This window comes from Garra rufa, chromosome 20, assembly GCF_049309525.1.
Source record: "Garra rufa chromosome 20, GarRuf1.0, whole genome shotgun sequence".
Taxonomy (NCBI): domain Eukaryota; kingdom Metazoa; phylum Chordata; class Actinopteri; order Cypriniformes; family Cyprinidae; genus Garra; species Garra rufa.
In genome coordinates this window covers 19,736,511-19,757,499 of record NC_133380.1, presented here as the reverse complement: position 1 = coordinate 19,757,499, position 20,989 = coordinate 19,736,511, and the positions used below count along the sequence as shown (strand labels likewise).

General features: G+C 34.8%; 1 protein-coding gene across 1 annotated transcript in view; it reads left to right on the top strand.

Moving 5' to 3' along the window:
- Positions 1-20,989, top strand: part of foxp4 (forkhead box P4) — a 133,904-nt gene that overhangs the window by 90,078 nt on the left and 22,837 nt on the right. Inside the window, exons 12-14 of the mRNA XM_073825502.1 lie at positions 6,535-6,656; positions 9,630-9,696; positions 13,862-14,034. Coding sequence (XP_073681603.1) covers positions 6,535-6,656; positions 9,630-9,696; positions 13,862-14,034 — 362 coding nt within the window. The remainder of the gene's footprint in view (positions 1-6,534; positions 6,657-9,629; positions 9,697-13,861; positions 14,035-20,989) is intronic.

Here is a 20,989-nt window from a genome sequence, read left to right as displayed (position 1 = left end):
AATCCTCCCTTCGTGCCAAGGGGTACAGCGGGTACAACAGAGATACGGCCTTCTGTAGAGTTCCAATAACAGTGAGGTTATTAATGACGCCTGGCATCACACAGACAGCCAAGTTACGACCTGGCCATTCCCAGATCTGTTTTTCTTTGTTTTTTTGGTGTCCTGATGTGCTCTCCTTATTGTTTTGATTGTGTTATGTGGCGTCGGACTGCCTAATGGTGTTTGGTGGGTGGGAGCAGGAAGTTCAAGTCCATTTCCTTTGCATTCCATGCTATAACTTTCACTAAAAACTCCCTGAATTCAGTTATGCATAAATCAGTCCAAAACAGCTGCCACAGTCTGTTTTATCAGTCCATAGGCACGTCGCATTGTAACTCTTATCAGACAGATTAATTTGAAGCGGTTGATTAGCATGTGCCCCGCTGGTCCGCAGCAAGTTCTGTATCAGCTCAGCATCTTCCGACCAGCTCCGACATGCCACACTGGATCCCGCCACAGGTTCCTGTGAACCAGCTGCTGTTATCCCTCCTCCCTCATCCACCTGTGTGTTTTCAACCCAAGCTTTGATGTCCAATCAGCTGCTTTAACCACATGGCGCTTGGTTTCATGCCATCCGAGATGGGCAGAGCTGATACTAGACATTAGCGAATGCATGTACGGGTGTTTCAGGTGCGCATTGTCATCTAATAATAATATAAATTTTAACACTTTAATTTAAATCAAACTTTATTAATAAAGCATATTTTTTTAAAAAGTTAAACTAAAAAGATGCATAGTTAAATGCTAAAATGTTAAGAAATAATAATAATAATAATAATAAATATAATTAATATTTACATATTAAAAATTATACAAAATGTTATATATTAATAAATAAATTAAATAGAAAATATTTAATATATAATATAATATATATAATATATATATTATATATAATATATATAATAATATACAAAAATTATTTATTATTAAAAAAGCTATAATAAATAATAACAGGTTAAAACATAATAACAGCAATAATAGTAATAATATTTATTATTATTATAATAATTATGATATTCTTACTCCACTTTTTAAATTATCTTTATTCCTTGACGTTTTAAGAAATGTTATTAGGTAGTAGTAATGCTGATGCTAATAATAAATGTTATTAATATTTACATATTATAAATATGTTCATCGCATTCATGTGTATAAATACACACACATATATTTTAGAATATGATCAAAATAAAAATTGAAACATAATAATAAATTGTTATTCAATAACCATAAACATGTTTAACTTTTTTAATGATTTATTAAATAAAAGAATGAAACTATTTATTAAATAAAATTATTTTAGCTGCTGCTAAAAAAATAATAATAATGCATATTAGTAATATTTACATTGTAAATATTAAATAAAATGTTATAAATAAATATTAAGAAATATTTTAATATATAATAAAGATAATTATAAATCTTTAATAATAATAGTAATTGACAATACAATTATGATTGTTATTATTGTTATTAAAACAAAAAATATTTACATATAAATACATATCATAATATAATATCATCAAATACATATCAGATTTACATCAAAATTGAAACAATAATAATTACATTAATAATAATAAAATTTAAAATAAAATAACATAATTTTAGCTGCTGCTAAAAAAAATAATAATAATAAAAATAAATACATAGTAGTAATATTTACATATTTTAAATAAACATGGTAATTTATTATAAATGCAAATATTAGGAAATAATATAATATATAATTAAAATACAAATCAAAACAACTATTATTATTATTATAACAATAGTAAATATTCATATTTACATATTATAATTGATTAAAAATATTAAGTATTATAATATGTAACAAAAATGCATCTTTAAACCTAAACATGTATATTTTATTATCTAAACACCTTTATACTTTGACGTTTTAAGAAATTAATGTTAAGTTGTAGTAATGATTATGCTAATAATAATAATAATAATAGTATTATTACTATTTACATATTATAAATAATAAAAAATTACATATTAATTAAATATAAGGAAATATTATATATCAAAAATACAAATCAAAAAATAATAATCATAATATAAAACTTATTCACAATTCAGTAACCATGTTTAACTTTATACCTTGACAATTTAATTGTTATATTAAAGTATTGTTATTAAATAGTAGTAGTAATGATACTGCTAATAAAAAATACTACATATTATTAATATGTTCATATTATAAATATGTAAGTTGTATTTTTATTATTATAAATCATCATTATCATCATCAACATTTTTTTTTTCTTACTTGAACCATGTTTAACTTTTTATCTACACTTACTTATTAGAAATTTAGCCTCCACTAGTCTCTCTCTCTCTTTTTTTCTGTCCAAAGTGAAGAGCAGAACGGTCATTAAAGGCCTGGCCCGACCATGTAACCGTCCCATTTAGCGGGCCATCTCCCCATCACCCTGCTAAGCCATTAGTTCGCCCCTCAGAAAGACGTGCTAATACATCCCTCCTTTCCCAGCACCTCCCGTCCTCCCCCCTCCTCCTGCGGACCAGGAGCTTGGCAAGGTGCTGTCAGGCCGGAGAGGAGACGGACACCGCGAAATGTAACTCGCTTCCTGTCAGTCAGTCTCCTCATTAGCCATTCACGTGGCCTATAGCCTGGAGCCCGGGCTGAGGAGGTGCTGCCCCACATTCAGCCAACACTGGCCCAAGGCTCATTTGTGTGCCTGAGCCTCTGGAGGAGAGGAAGTAAGGAGAGAAACAGAGAAGGTGAGGTGAGAGAGGGACCCAAGGAGGCTGAGGGCATCGAGACAGAACAGAAGGCTAATAGTCTTGAACCGCAGCGGCACCCAGGAGCAGTTAGTGAGCTTAGCCACTGAGAGTTGAGGCGAAAGAGGTGAAAGTGGCAGGAATATCTTTAACAACTCATTTCACTTTTATGAAATTTAACAATTAATGGATCCGGCTACTTTTCCTCCTCCACCAGAGCCAGATCTCTCTTCTTCTTTTTTTTTTCTCCTATAGTACCTTTTCACACTCTCTCTCTTCTTTTTATTTTAATAACTGCACGTTCACACTCGTCTTCTCCTCTTGCCAGTCATTTGGCCCGGTATTAAATATAGAAATGGAGATGCATGTTCTCCGGTGCTCTTAATGGCCATCTATATTTCATGAAAAGTCAGGTCCGGAGAGTAGGGGAAGTCATTGATCAGTTAGAGGGCGGCTTTTATTCACAAGATGGACACCGGCTGGGTCATTCTACAAAACCGCTGCTATTTGTGTCCCTCATACACATTTAAAACTTTATTCTATTTTTAAGTAATGAGCTATTGTTTTTAGGGCTGTCACTAACGATTATTTTGGTAATTGAGTAATCAGTCAATTATTCTGACTATTAATCAGATAATTATAATACATTTTTGTAATAATAAAAATAGACCTAAGCAAACAATAGTCTTTAAAATTACTTAAAATACATATATAATAGCAATGAGCCAATAATAATTGGTTCTAATAACGTATCAAAAATAAGTAATTATATGGTTTCATTTAACAAAAGAGTTAAAATACATAATATGTCATAAACAATAGCGCTAACATATATTATGCATTATAACAAATGCTTGCAGAGGGCGCCAAAGGCCGGACGATTGTTTTTACACTTTACTGCGTCATCTAATCCTTGTTTAATATTGACTAAACAACATTTAATTCAAATGTACACTTAATATTTAATATTTGCCCATTTCTTTACGACAGAAATGCTACAGCCACTAAAATTTCTTGAATATGTGGACATCAAAATGTCTCAACTCAGAGTGAGGGTTTAAACTTTTATTTTGAAATCTCGATGAACAGTTAGCATTTTAAGAAAGCTACTAATGTATTCTCCTGTGTTTGTGTAAGTTTATAAATGATTTGCCCTACAAATATGATTAAATGACGCATGTTGCGCTCCCAGATGAACGTTATAATGGACCTTTATCACATTTCTGGGTTTCTCAGCAGCGGAAGTCCTCATAGTAGGGTAAACTTCATGAATGGGGAATAGGAGAGTACCACAAATATACTTTTTTGCATTCCCAGCTGCTCAGATTTACATGCATGTAAATAATTAAAGCGCATATATTTATTTAATTGAATAATTTTAAAAAATAGGTTTAATATATCATACAGCCTTGAAAAACATATTATAAATGCGTTTTATTGATTTTTGTCTTTGGAATGCGCACTTCTATTTTGTCAGTTACTTGTCACAGGCAAATCGAATCGAAGAGTCATGACAGCCCTAAAATCTATTAATGCAATTTATAAATGCCTCAATATATTATTTGTACCAGAAGGTTTAAAATCACAAAGTACTTTATTATCAGGGGTGCACAATATTGTCATGTGCGAGCAAAATAAATATGCGCTGTGTAAACAAGTTCAGACTTTGTTAAAGGAGAAGTTAACTTCCAGAACAAACATTTACAGATAATTTACTCGTAAAGAAATCGTTTTTTGAGGAAAACATTTCAGGATTTCTCTCTATATAGTGGACTTCTATTGTGACTGTGAGTTTGAACTTCCAAAATGCAGCTTCAAATGGTTCTAAATGATCCCAGCCAAAGAAGAAGGGTCTTAGCGAGTGAAATTAGTTATTTTCTAATAAAAATGGCAATTTATATACTTTCTAACCTCAAATGCTCGTCTTGTCTAGCTTTACGCCAACTCTGTATTCTAGTTAAAGACAGTTAGGGTATGTCGAAAAACTCCCATCTCATTTTCTTCAAAAGGACTTCAAAATCGTCCTACATCGCTGAGGAAGTACCGACCCAGTGAACGTGCAAAGAATATCAAACACCCTTTATAAAAAAGGTAAAACGGTGATGTAGGACGTTTTTAAATTTGGAGGAGAAAATTAGACGGGAGTTTTTCGACCTACCCTAACTGTCATGAACCAGAATATACTAATATAATAGTATTATCGCATTTTAATAACTAAATAAAGTGCAATAATACTATTATTACTATTATTATTTTTTTTAAATGAATTTCACAGTAGTAGTTTATACACAGTTTAGTTTATATGTAACCCACACTGATCATTTATCTGAGCCTTGTTCTTGTTAAGAACATTGAAGGCTGATTTTTGTTGTCACACTCTCTTCCTCAGTGCAGGATTTATCCAGTATTTCATTCTGCTCATTCACTGATACTTTCTTTTGTATAAGGCCACTAGTATCTAGATTGAGCCTTGGTGTCCTTGGTGTAGTTTTTAAGCCCACTGTGCCCGAAATCGACCCATATTTGCTCTCTTAATACACCTTTCTGGTCCTAAGAGTGATTCAGCGGTGCAAAAAACTCTTTTTAATACAGAATAACCCGAATATCTAGTTTCACTCTAAACTGATGTAAAACATTCAATGTCGCTGTTCACTTCCAGGCTAAAATGGTGGCCATAGTGTCGTCCCTCTTCATGTGGACGTCGTCACCAAAGAAACCGAGACCCGTTTGACATCCGCACCACGTGTGCCATCTTTCTAACATAGCTGCTACCCCTCCAGTCACTCATTAACTCTCTCACACACACACACACACACATACATATAGTCAGGCGGGCATTTTGTTTATGTCTGCAGAGGCTGACCCCCTTTAAATTGCTGCTAATGTTTTAACTGGGAGAATTAGTCTTTCATCACGGATGGGAATGCAAATAAAATCGGTGAGGTGGCAGGCTGAAATTGGGGTCATACTCATTTGCAAAACTAAGCATCATCGCTCCTGCACGGGGAAATTTATTCAAAGGAGGGAGGCCTCGCCTGATTATGGCACTTGTAATTATGGTTAGGAGTGATTCCGGCATCAGCAGTCCCTCCCTCATGGATTCAGGAAAAAAAAAAAGAGTGCGTCGGAAAAAATACACAGGATTTAATTATACACGAATTAAAATTGGTAATGAAATTGGGCATGAACAAACTACAAATAGCAGATGAAAAGGAAGGGGCCTCCCTTGGGGGTGTTATTCTAGATAGTGGCTGATTAGTGAAATTTAAAATAAAAAAGCAGGGAGTGGGTTTGCTGATGGTGGAGGGGGGATTGCGCGCATCGTTTCTTATTTTTTTGCGTTCAAAGATGGACTTTTTTTTTTTTTTTCTAAACTCCCACTGTTATGATGGTGTGGCACCACATTGTCACTTCCCCTCGGTAGAATGTGCACTTAATTGGTTGTGTGTGTCTGTGAGATGGTGCGGGCGGGAGGGGGACGGGTTCGAGATGGAGAGATACGCTCGGTCGACACGTCCCTGTCTGAGCCGTACAATCTTTTGTGCTCATCATCACGTGCGCTCTTTTAATTAGAAAGCAGGTATAAGATTTATGCCATTATTAAAGGCTGTTTATATCAGGCCTCGCTATAATTGCATTTCCAGCAATGACAGCGACGCGGACGCGATTCTGCTTAAGATACCTACGACGTCGACTGACTTTTTGCTCTGTGTCTTCTCTGTATGTCCCGTCGCCGCTACCCAGAATGCTGTGCGCCATAACCTGAGTCTGCACAAGTGCTTTGTGCGGGTCGAGAACGTCAAGGGTGCCGTTTGGACTGTGGACGAAGTGGAATACCAAAAGAGGAGACCACCAAAGATGACCGGGTACGTAGACTCGTACGTATATTTTTTGTCAATTCTCTTCATTCTTCTTTCTATTAAACTTTGTTGATTTTAAGGCGTGAATGAGAAGTGAATGGGGCCTAGTGTTGTCAAGCTCTAAATTCACCAAATAAATATCATGAAAGTACCATAAAAGTCTATACAGCACTTTATTCTAAGACTTCTGAGTTAATATAATACACTGAGAAAAAAAATCCCATTAAATTTACAGTAAAAACTAAAAAATTCACTTTTAAAAAGTAGGGTGACAATAACAAGATTTTTGTATTTCATTAAGTGATATCATTTTAATATATCTCTGATCAGAGTTATTCGTAAGTGGTCTGTGCATAAAACATGGTCAAATATATAGACGATACACTGGGTCATACTGTACATACACGACAAAAGGTAACGTAGATGACATAATAATGCAGTAAACATTAACTAAGCGTAAAATGTAACACACAGCACCCTAATGCACATTACTGATAACAAACATACAAAGAAAATAAATTATTTATACAAAACATAATATGATGTGTCACACAGGGACTTCTGGGACTGTTTTTTTCCACTGTGAAATATATGATAATTTAAAGTTTTTGCTTCCAAAAACGATTAGTTCGACTGTGTTTTACAGTAAAAGAAAAAACTAAATTATTTATACAAAATATTATGTAATGTGTCACACTGGGATTCTTGGACTGTCCTTTTAATGTTTTCCACTTTAAAAGTATAATAATTTAATAATTTAAAGTTTTTGCTTTAAAAAACTATTAGTTTGACTGAAAATTTTGCAGTAAAATAAGAAGAAACGAAATTATTTATACAAAATATGTAATGTGTCACACTGAGATTTTTTGACTGTCCTTTTACTGTTTATCACTGTGAAATATATGATAATTCATAGTTTTAACTTCCAAAAACTATTAGTGGGGCTGGATTTTGCAGTAAAATAAGAAAAAACTAAATTATTTATACAAAATGTAATATGTGTAATCACACAGTGACTTCTGGGACTGTCCTTTTACTGTTTTTCATCATGAAATATTTGATAATTAATAGTTCTCACTTCCAAAAACTATTAGTTAGACTGTGTTTTACAGTAAAATAAGTAGAAACAAAATTATTTAGACAAAATATAATGTGATGTGTCACACCGGGACTTCTGGAACTGTCCTTTTACTGTTTTTCACAGTAAAATATATGATAATTCATAGTTTTTACTTCCAAAAACTATTAGTTAGACTGAATTTTGCAGTAAAATAAGAAGAAATACTAATATTTATTCAAAATATAATATGATGTGTGACACAGAGACTTCTGGTACTGTTTTTCACCATGAAATATAGGATAATTCATAGTTTTTACTTCCAAAAATGATTAATTCCACTGGATTTTGCAGTAAAATAAGAAAAAACTAAATTAGTTATACAAAATATAATATGATTTATCACACACAGACTTCTGGGACTGTCCTTTTACTATTTTTTAATCATGAAATATTTGATAATTCATCGTTTTCACTTCCAAAAACTATTAGTTAGATGGTGTTTTACAATAAAATAAGAAGAAACAAAATTATTTATACAAAATATGTAATGTGTCACACTGAGATTTTTTGACTGTCCTTTTACTGTTTATCACTGTGAAATATATGATAATTCATAGTTTTAACTTCCAAAAACTATTAGTGGGGCTGGATTTTGCAGTAAAATAAGAAAAAACTAAATTATTTATACAAAATATAATATGTATAATCACACAGTGACTTCTGGGACTGTCCTTTTACTGTTTTTCATCATGAAATATTTGATAATTCATCGTTTTCACTTCCAAAAACTATTAGTTAGATGGTGTTTTACAATAAAATAAGAAGAAACAAAATTATTTATGCAAAATATAATATGATGTGTAACACAGGGACTTCTGGGACTGTCATTTTACGTTTTTTCACCATAAAATATATGGTAGTTCATAGGTTTTTTTTTTTATTCCAAAAATGTTTACAATGTAGCTTTGTCACAAACACACTAAAATCTAATAATCACCTCTTCTGTAGCTCTTAAATCAAATTTGACATCTTCAGACAAATTGCGTCAAAGTTTGACGTGACAAATGACGTTTGATGTCATTAATGTCAAATAGTTGTGCTGCCACTCTTAGCTTTCTTAAGAACGCCTGCTGAGACTTGTTGTAGCCTTACAGACTGAAATATGAGCCTGTCTGAAATCATACTAGTGGCAATAACCTGTGAAGCACTGAATTAAAACAGTACTCTTTAAGTGAAACCTATTTATTGAGGAGAAGTCCCAAAAACAGCCTTTATTCCTGTAGCAAAAGCGTAAGCTTGTAGGTCTGCTCTGTAAGTGGGGCTATAATCGTTATTGGCATGTATGATTACCCTAATGGGCTTCCCATCATTACCCTATTACTGACTCTCCAGTCAAAAGCACAAAGGTCTCTTTTGTGCCTTGCCTGCTTGTGTTTGGCAGTTCATGCATGTGAGTGTGTGTGTGTTTGTGCGCCTGTGTATTTTTCCCGTCTGTGTCTACACTGTTTAGGGTACATTGTGAGCAGATGCACAGCAGAAAAGCGTGCCTGCTTGCATTTGTACAAACAGATGTTACACGCCGTCTCAAGCTCTGCCAGAGAGACGACGGCAAATTACCCAGCCGACGGCCTGCGCGCCAGATTTCAGCCCTGTAGCGCACAGACACAATAGCGAACAAACAGTAGTGTGTGTGTGTGTGTGTGTGTGTGTGTGTGTGTGCGTGCGCAGTATATGCTGTGTCAGAATGCATGTGTTACTCTCCATTGTTTAACTTTTCTATTTATCTCTTGTAAATAGAATAATGCCTCAGCATTTTTCATGGTGTTGGGAGCTTTTTTTAACACAGACTTTGGTCAGATGTGTTTTGTTGTAATACACACATGTACTTAATCACCCTCTGTCTTTCTTCTGTTTCTCAGAAGTCCCACTCTCGTGAAGAATATGATTTCTGGGCTGGGATTTGGCTCCCTGAATGCCAGCTATCAGGTGAGTGTGTGTGTGCCTTCAGTACATCAAATCGACACCTTTATGCATTTACACACACACACGTGTTTCGTCGTTGAAAATGATGGGGAAATGTATTTTATTTTATTATTTATTTTTTAGTATTTTATTTTATTTTTCATTTTTACACTGCATACTACAGCTATTTAATCGGTCAAATATTGCTATTTAGGTTGAGTAAGCCATTCTTTTGATGTTTTGTTTAGTTTTTTTTTTTTTGTTTAGTCTTGTGTAATGTTTTGTGTTTTTTGTTTTTGTTTTTTGATCTTTTTTAATTGTTTTGGGGTGTGTTTTTTTTTTTTTTTTTTTTGCTTTCTTTGTGCTTTTTTTATTTGTTCGAACTGGTTAATTAATTTTGTATAGTTCTTTAGAGAAGTGGTCCGACTAGAAATTATTTTTACATTATTTTATTTTTCAGCTATTTAATCAGTTGAATATGCTTTTTAGGTTGAGCAAGTTTTTGCTTTTGTTTTCGTGTTTTGTTTTTTTATTGATTTATTTTTGCTTTTTTTTTTTTTCCGAACTGGTTAAATTGTTTTGTGTAGTTCTTTGGATAAGTGGTCCGAATAGAAATTCTTTTTTAAATTCTTTTCTTAAATACTTAAAAAATCTTTAAATACACTGTTTTGTATTTTGTTATGTTTTTTTTTTTTTAGTTTAATTTAGAAATTATTTTAAATTGTATTATTTTATTTAAATTTTTATTTATACACTCCATACTACAACTATTTATTTGGTTAAATATTGTCGTTCTTTTGAGGTGTTTTTTGTTTTGTTTTGTTTTTTTATTTTATGATTTGGTCGAACTGGTAAAATCGTTTTGTATAGTGCTTTAGAGAAGTGGTCCGACTAGAAAATCTTTGTTAAATTATTTTATTTAATTTTATTATATTTTTCATTTATACACTGCATACTACAACCATTTAATTGGTTAAATACTGATTTTTTAGGTTGAGCAAGACATTCTTTTGAGTTTTTTTGTTGTTGTTTGGTTTGGTTTTTCTTTAGTTTAGGTTTTTTTTTGTTTTGTTTTGTTTTTTTGCTTTTTTGATTTGTTCAAACTGGTTAAATAGTTTTGTATAGTTCTTTAGAGAAGTGTTTTTTAAATTTGAATAATTACAAATAATGAAAGTCTTGGTGATTTTAACATTTAAATATACATGTTTGTACTTACACTATGCCCTAAAATAAGTGTATGGAGATATATATATATATATATATATATATATATATATATATATATATATATATATATATATATAAGGGTTAAAAATTATCCTTAGATGAAGTGAATCTTTTGAGTGTCTGATTTGTAAATGAATCTTTTAAGTCTTCTCGAAATGGTTCAGAGTTTGATCTCAATGAGTCATGAATTTTTAACATGACTCTAGATTTTTCTAGAGCTCTGAAATATTTTGTCTGCTAAACATCTTTGGGTAGAGTAAAAGTTGCTGTAGTGAGATCTAATATGTGAACGAATCACTCTTTTCAGTTAATTTTAATAAATTGGTTTTAATAGTTCATGAGTAAATGTCTTAATGACTGAATTAGTTTCAAACAGCTGCATAGATCCTGGAAAATTCATTCCTCAGAAAGTGTGGGAATCTTACACAGATCAAGCGCACAAGGGCGCCGATAATAATTTCCTCTTCTAATTAGCTACTTCTCCCAAACCTCCTCCGTTCTCCTCCCTCCATCGCACACGCGCTCCCAGCCAGCCATATGTGATTTATAGCGTCAAATATTTGTCAATGAAGGTCACAGCATAAAATTAGTGTCTGTCCTAGAAAATCCATCTGAAAGCGGCGGTGTCACCGCGACTCTCGTTCTGAGCTCTCAGAGCCTAGCTCTGTGTTTCGGTGTTTGTGTGTGTGTTTTTCCCAAGAACGCTGCATGACGAGACAGAGATGGATCTGGGAGGTTAGCCTTTGTGCTCGAGTCCTGGTCTGGGTGTGTGAGCGTGTGTGGCACTCTGTCAGGTCTGTGCCCATCCATCTCCTCACAGGACAAGCAGTGTCAGCGCCTGACAAACAAACAGCCCAGCTAATCACGGGCCAACACACACACACACACACACACACTTCCACCGGCCTGGCCCAGTTTGTCCCGCTCTGACCCCGCAGGCCATCTCTATGGAAATGGAACTGCTCATCCTGAAAAGGCCGCACATAAACTAGCCTTTAACAAAAGAGCAGACACACAGTGGAGATCTCTGGTTCGCCCTACCAGAGTGTGAGAGAACCGTGGCTCTTCGTTTGAGTGCGTTACGTGTTTTAGTCTGTGTTTTAAAATTGACCTTTTAAAAGGTGATTCAACCTGGCCATCTCATTAAACAGGCATTAAGTATGTTTACCTATTAGATCTGTCTGTTTTTGCCAAAAATCATAGGTGGCTGCCAGTTAATTATAGGTTAAAGGGTGAAAAATAGCCCTTGTTTGGTTCACATCCTTTAAACCTTGTGTGACCCTGATCATCTTTCTCGCCACCACCCAGTCTCTACAGAATCAGAATGAATTTCTCTCAAGCTCTTTCTTTTTTCTCTCTCCCTCTTTCTCTGTTGTTCTTTCTGTCTCTCTCTCTCTCTCTTTCTTTCTTTCTTTCAGTGGCATATTTCAGGCAGTCGCTACAGTTTGAATTGGCAGGAGTACCACATAAAATTTTCAGTTCAGAAGTGACTGTAGAAATGAAGGAAACCAAGCAGAACCGTTTTCCGTTCCACCTTTCCTAATGCATTAAAATATCCATATGCATAGTTGTTTATGTAGATTTGTATGTAGAAATATGAATTTAACATTTACTTGCATGGATTTGCCATTACGTCTAACTTAGATTTTGTTTTTAAGTTATGTAATTCTTATAACTCGCATACCTATACAGCTAGTCAACAGGAACAGTTTTATTTTTATTTCTCCAACAGAAACAGAAGTAAATTTGCCTTTACCTCTGACTTGGATCTCTTTTTTTTAAGTGAGATTTTTATGTTTTATATACCTATAAAGCCAGAGTGTGTAGTGTAGTCAACAGATACAGAAAGAAAAATAACTTATGAAATATATACAAAAAAATAATACAAATATGAATAATGAAGTTAAGATATATTTAGGATTATTATTAAGTCATCTTTAAATGCATTTTAGATTCAATGTACGTTGAATTGTTAATTTATTTTTTTAATAATTTGTAACAAAATGTAACATATAATGCAAAAAAATATATAAACACTAAAGTGAACTGGAAGCATTTTTATTAGTGTTTTTTCCAATATTTGGACCCCATCTTTTCTTCTGTTATTGTTTTTACTTATTTTTTTTTCCCTTTAAATAATTAAATTAAATAGTATTACCAAACACTATAATATGCTATAACATATATCATGTGTTAAAGAAGTTATTTTCATTTGGAAAGCTGTGAGCACATGTGTAACAGGAGTGTAAGTCGGTGTGTGTGTTTCTGCGAGCAGTCAGGTCTGTTGTGTGGAAGTGAGGAGACCCCTAGTGGTGACACAAACTAACCTGCTGCACCACAGTTGCCAAATTTCTCTCAAAACACCCAGATTATATCTATCCAGTCAGCATATTTGTCTTTTAATAATAATTATAATAATTATCCCCTGCATGTTGCTTATTGTTATAGCCACAATTGTTTGTCTAAGGATGGCACAGAAGGCTTTGTGCCATGATCAAGTTACAATCATGTTCCATGAAGACATTTAGTAAATTTCCTACTGTAAATATATCAAAACGTAATTTTTGATTAGTAATATGCATTGCTAGGAACTTCATTTGGACAACTTTAAAGGCGATTTTCTTAGTATTTTGGTGGGTTTTGCGCCCTCAGATTCCCAATATTCAAATAGTTGTATCTTGGCCAAATATTGTCCTATCCTAACAAATACATCACACCAATGAAAAGCTTATTTGCTCATCTTTCATATGATGTAAATATCTTTGATTGACCTTATGACCTTTGACCTTATGATTGCTTTTGTAGACTAGGGTCACATATGACTTCAATATTTAACTATGATGACCTTTCAGACCTCACAACTGCAACATTAACAGTGTCTTATGACTTTTACAGCAACATAGCTATTGTTGCATCTCTTAACTTTTCAAAAAGACTTAATATTTAAAAATTTTGTGTGCAGGCTGCACTTGCGGAGAGCAGTCTTGGTCTTCTGAACAGCCCCACCTTGGTGAACAACAGCACAGGTGCGAGCCTCAACATGCTGCACATCGGCCACGATGATGTCAGCAGCACTGTTGAACAAGTCAACAGTAACGGCAGCTGCAGCCCCGGCCTTTCTCCGCAGCAGTATGGGTAAGACTAGTCATTTATGATTTAATGATTATACTAATCACTGTTAATGTTATAAATAATATAATGTAAATAATATATAATATATACATATTTTTTCTTCCTTAGTGAATTACAAATAATTAGGGCCCGAGCACCGATGGTGTGAGGACCCTATTGAATCTGCTCCGTTTATTATTATTATTATTAGGGCCCGAGCCCAAAAGGGCGAAGGCCCTATTGTTCTTCTAAGGATTCTTATTAGGGCCCGAGCCCAAAAGGGCGAAGGCCCTATTGTTTTTCTAAGGATTATTAGGGCCCGAGCCCAAAAGGGCGAAGGCCCTATTGTTCTTCTAAGGATTCTTATTTTTTTTTTTTTTTTTTTTTTTGTTAACCTTCCGGGCACTTAAGGGGGTCTTAACATACTCAAAAACTCTTGAAAATTTGCACACACGTCGGAATCTGCGGCCATCAGGACGTCACAGAGGCTGGTACCGGGGCGTGGCAAGGGGACTCTACAGCGCCCCCTGGAATTTTGAGGGCCATATAGCACACATACTTGAACGTACACATATGAAACTCGGTACACATATAGAACTCATTGAGCTGAACAACTTTTGTACTCTATGTCATTTTCTCAACGCAACAGGAAGTGAGATATTTAGGGCTGTGTAAAAAGCGCATGCTCTGGAATTTAACGTACTCCTCCCAGGATTTCCATACGATTGTCACCAAACTCGGTCAGCATGATCTCAAGACATTGGGGACGCTAAATTGCGAGGGGATTTTTGATATCTCGAACGGTTTGGCCGTGGCAAGGCGACAAAGTTATGGCGAGAAATGAGAAACAGGAAGTGTCTCATAACTGTTGCACACATTGCCGGATTCTGATGAAACTTCACCAGATTGTTCGTTGTATGATGCCGATTCCATAAATGTGACTATTATAAGTCAAAGTTATAGCGCCACCAACTGGCAGCAGTAAGCGTGTCATTTTCAAAATGCTTTGAAATCAGCCTCTTAATTTTACTTGATTTTCTTTAAACTTCATCAAAATCATGTCAAAACACGGCCGATAAGAATATGTAAAGGGGTCGATGATAAATCAAATGCTGTTGCCATGGCAACGTGTCAAACTTTAAAATTAGATTCCTGTCTTTTCGAGGCAGATAACATGCTAAGAATTTCATGAAACTCAACACACACATCAATATTAATGATAGTTAGACACTGGCAAAAGGTCATAAATGGGCGTGGAGCAGGCACTCTATAGCGCCATCTTTTGACAAAAGTTGGGGGGTTAGTTTTTCCTACAGTCACCAAACTCTGTACATATATTGTTCTCATCAATCTGGACAACTTTCTAAATTAAACTCATTAGCTAAGACCAACAGGAAGCCGGATATTTCCATTTGAATGTGTTTTTTTGGAAAAATCAGGCTGTAAACAAATTCACACTTCTTCTAAGAACAACCAGCTATTCACACCAAACTTTTTTAACATGAAGAGAAGATTCTGAAGATGTTAAATTGCGAGCGGATATTGGATATCTTGAACGGTGTTGACGTGGTGATTTTTTAAAGATGTAGTAAAAAACATAACCGTCATTTTTTTTATATCTTTAAAGTGCAGCATCCAAACTCTTTAAAACTTTTTTCACACAGAGATCTTATCATTCTGAGCAAGTGGTGTAAATATCAATTTTATACAAGCTTCTATGAATTAAAGAAAATTAAAAAAAGAAATTAGAAACCTGCTGTCACTCTGCCTGTGCCTGTCTGTGTTCAGTCACCATTGAGTCACTGAAGAGTGACTGAAGGGGGGAGGGGTGTAAGGGAGAGAGACCAGTGGAACATGCTGTTTTGCTTAAGACCATCTTTGAGGAAGATGCACATTGCTGTAGCGTAATCGACATAAATATGTCTGATATTTTGAGAAAATATAAAGGGTCATTAAATCTTTCATTGTTTGTATTTTGCAGTTGTTGTTTTTTATTTATTTTTACTGAACTGTACCATGAACTTGTCCTATTCAGTCACATAGCAAAAGATTAAGAAAAATACAACTTTTAAGCATGAGTGATTTATCTTCATTGTAGACAATATTTTCATAGTGTTATTTATTGAATATAAAATTATAATAATTAAAAATTTCAAGACAAACTTTGACAACAAAACAAACTTTGCTGTTATCTGTTCAAAACATCCGAAAACCATCATTTGAAGATCAGTTATATATATATCGCCCCATTAAAACACTCAACTTGATTTTTAAAGATATTTTGAAAGAATTAAGCGTTTATAGAGCACTTTATTGTGTATTGCTGTACACCCACATGAACTGTGTTCATGTTTATGTTAATTCATAGTACATAAACTAAAAGATACTAATTTACCTTTAAACAATATATGAATACTTTTTTTTTAGCTTAATATTAATTAACATTAATAAATGCTATTTAATTATTGTTCATGTTAACTAATATAGTTAATGTTAACAAATGAAACTGGATGGCAACATTTTATATATTGTGTGTATGTGTCTCTGTGTTGATTTTCAAGTGTAACCCTTTCAATTCAGTAAACTTAAAATCCAAACAAGCAGAGGGTTACTGTGAATGCATTTGCCAACTGTGCACCGTTTTCCTAATTGATTCTTAGTTATGTAGCACTTAAGAGTGATGTCTTATAACAGGAGTCACCAGCAAAGCAATATCCACATACAAATTGTACAGATAGGTAACGATTTAAGCAGAAGTGGTGAATGTAATGCAAGCAATAATAACATTTTGTTATCATCATGAATTACATGTTCTTATCATCATCATCAGAATATAGGGAAAATGTTCACATTTGGTTCACAGTTGGCATTATCTGAAGTCCTTGCAGGGGATTAGGTTTATAGCAAACTCCTCCTAGACATTTAATGAAATCAACATTATATTTGGTCAGTCTGATCTAGAGGCCTTAGAGATGTTAAATTGTGAAGATCTTGAGTTTCAGTGGCGGCCTGACAAAGTTTGATGTTTCGCCATGGACATAGGTGTAATAACTCAGCCATAAAATGTCTGATCTGCCTCAAACTTCAGAGGTTTGGTAAGAGTCCTGGCCTGAAGACACCTAAAGGCCAATATTCAGATATTATCATAGCGCCACCTGTTGGCAGCAGGATATCTCATATATTTCACTAACTCAAACATACCAAGGTCAATCTGCACCAAACTTCATATGTTTGATAATAGTGCTGGCCTGAACACATCTACATGCCAATAATCAGTTATAGGCATAGCGCCACCAGCTGGCAGCGGCAAGTTTGGCACATTTAAGTGACTTTGACATATTTCTCCTACATTTACTGTATTAAAAGCATACTGCCCACCGTTTGCTGATTTCCTGAAGCCACCGGTCGGCGGTGAGCCCGGGTGCGAGGGCCCGTTCATCGCTGCTCGCAGCTTTAATTATTATTATTATTATTATTATTATTTTTTTTTTTTCAATGTTTTGGGGGATTTCGGGGGCCTTAACATACACGAAAACTCTTGAAACTTTGCACACACATTGGAACCTGCGGCCATCAGGGCCGGACAGACTTTGACATGGGGGGGTCACCTGGGGGGGGCATGGCACAGCGTTAAAAATTGCGACTTTTGAAGGGCTCTGGAGCGCACAACGGTTGATCTACAGTCACCAAAATTCATACACATATAGACCTCATCGGGCCGAACAAATTTCACACTCATAGTCCGTGCTTCGCCAAACAGGAAGTCGGCTATTCAGGGATGTCTAAAAAGTGCATGCAATGGAATTTGAAATACTCCTACTAGGCCTTTCCACCGATTGCCACCAAACTCGGTCAGCATGATCTCAAGACATTGGGGACGCAAAATTGCCAGGGGATTTTTGATATCTCGAACGGTTTGACCGTGACGGGGCGACAAATTTATGGCGAGAAATGAGAAACAGGAAGTGCCTAATAACTTTGACATACTTTGTCTGATTTTGACCAAACTTCAGCAGTTTGTTCATCGTCTGATGCCGATCACAGAGATGTGACTATTATGAGTCAAAGTTATAGCGCCACCAACTGGCAGCAGAAAGCGTGACGTTTTTGAAACGCTTTAAACTCAGCCTCTTAAGTTTACTCAATTTGCTTCAAACTTCATCCCAATAATGTCAAAACACGACCGATAAGAATCTGTGAAGGGCGTTATCCATAACTTTTATCATGTTGCCATGGCAACGTGTCAAACTTTAACTTTAGTTTTTTGTGTTTTTGAGCCACTTAAAATGCTTAGAATTTCATGAAACTCAACACACACATCTGTATTAATAACAGTTAAACACTGATAAAAGCCCATAAATGGGCGTGGAGCAGGCGCTCCATAGCGCCACCTTTTGACAAAAGTTGGGGGGTTACTTTGTCCTACAGTCACCAAACTCGGTACATATATTGGACTCATCAAGCCGGACAACTTTCTAATTTACACCCATTAGCTACGACCAACAGGAAGTCAGCTATTTTTATTTATATATGGATTTTTGGAAAAATCAAGCTGTGGAATTTGAAATACTCCTCCTAGACCTTTCCACCGATGGCCACCAAACTCAGTCAGCATGATCTCAAGATACTGGGAATGCAAAATTGCCAGGGGATTTTTGCTATCTCGAACGGTTTGGCCATGGCAGGGCGACAAATTATGGCGAGAAATGAGAAACAGGAAATGTCTAATAATTTTGACACACTTTAGCTGATTTTGACCAAACTTAAGCAGTTTGTTCGTAGTATGATACCGATCACAGAGATGCGACTATTATGAGTCAAAGTTATAGCGCCACCAACTGGCAGCAGGAAGTGTGTTGCTTGCAAAACGCTTTTAAATCAACCTCTTTATTTTACTCAATTTGCTTCAAACTTCATCAGAATAATATCAAAACACGGCCGATGAGAATCTGTGAAGGGGTCCTTGATAAATCAAATGCTGTTGCCATGGCAACATGTCAAACTTTAACATTTGTTTCCTGTGTTTTTAAATATAGCTGTGAATAAATTCATATCACTCATAGCAGAATCAGACAGTTCACAGCAAACTTTGTCAACATGATGCCAAGATACTGAAGATGTTAAATTGTGAACGGCTTTGGGACATCTTGAACGGTGTTGATGTGGTGATTTATGAAAGTAACAATAAAAAAGATGAAGAGTTATTTTCATATATCTTTAAATTGCATTATTCTAACTCATCAAAACTTTTTACATATAAACAACAAGAAATTCTTAGGAAATACGTGTAGTTTCAAAATGTTATCATGCTCAGAGGCCCCAAAAACATTAAAAGTGTCACATAAATTTGTCAGATTAAAGCTGTAATACCAGGGATGAACACTAGAGGTCCTCATAAGATAAGGAATCGTTTGACCTCTAATGCTATTTAGCTCATTCTCAGTGTATAAGAATGAAAATAATCCATAGAATCAGTTGATATAGACTGTACTGTCAGTGTACTTTTACATAATTATTTTGTATAGGTGCTTAAAGAGCATTAAAATCTTTTTTTAATCTTTTAAGGAAAAATTATATGATTTATATACATATATACAATCTCACTGATAGAATAAAAAATCTTATAAGTATGACACTATACTGCTCAGTTCACTTAATTAGAATGAGAAACAAATACATCAACTAAGTTAATATGTATTTATTTTTAATATATTTGTTTATAATTATTTCACAGATGCTTATAGATCATAAATAATAATAAATAATATTAAAAAATGGATGTAGATCATAAAATATGGTAACTATTTAAAATAGAGTCTCTTTTGTTAACATTAGTTAATGAACTAACACAAGAACGAACAACGAACAATATTTTTGTACTCGATTTTCTTCCAACTTCATCAGAATGATGTAAAAACACGGCCGATGAGAGTCTGTAAAGGCGTCCCTGATGCATCAAATGCTGTTGCCATGGCAAATAAATAAAAATACAAAATACATTCAAATATTTGTTTCCTGTGTTTTTGAGGCAGATAGCGTGCCTAGAATTTCATTTTCCATTTTCAATTTTCAATGATTTATTATATATTTAAAGTGCAGCATCCTAACTCTTTGAAACTTTTTTCATACAAATACCTATTCATTCTGATTAAACACAGTTCATTTCATAATTATACAAAACTCCACGAATGAAAGAAAATTAAAAAACAAATCTGATCTCACTCTGCTCTGCACTCTATGTGTGTGTTTGTGTGGTAAGTGGCTGAGTGTAAGGAGGTGGGATGGGTGTTAAGAGAAAGACAGGAGGAGAGACAGTTAGGGTTAGTCCAAAGGGTTATTGTGAATGCATGTGCCAACTGGGCACCGTTTTCCAGATGCTATCAGTATGGCGACTGCCAGACGGCGAGGGCCCGGTCAACGCTGCTTGCAGCTTTAATTTGTTTTTTTTGTTTTTTTTATTTTTATTTTTTTTCAACCGTTGGGGCACTTTTGGGGGCCTTAACATACTCAAAAACTCTTGAAAATTTGCACACACGTCGGAATCTGCCGTCGTCCGGACGCCACAGAGGCTGGGACCCGGGCGTGGTTCAGGGCCTCTACAGCGCCCCCTGGAACACAGTTTGAAAACTTGATGTACTGCGCACACATACTTGCATATATTGATATGAAACTCGGTACACATATAGAACTCATCGAGCTGAACAACTTTTGTACTCTATGTCATGGGCTCCACGCAACAGGAAGTGAGATATTTAGGGCTGTTTAAAAAGCGCATGCTCTGGAATTTAACGTACTCCTCCCAGGAATTCCATGGGATTGTCACCAAACTCGGTCAGCATGATCTCAAGACATTGGGGACGCTAAATTGCGAGGAGATTTTTGATATCTCGAACGGTTTGGCCGTGGCAAGGCGACAAAGTTATGGCGAGAAATGAGAAACAGGAAGTGTCTAATAACTGTTGCACACATTGCCTGATTC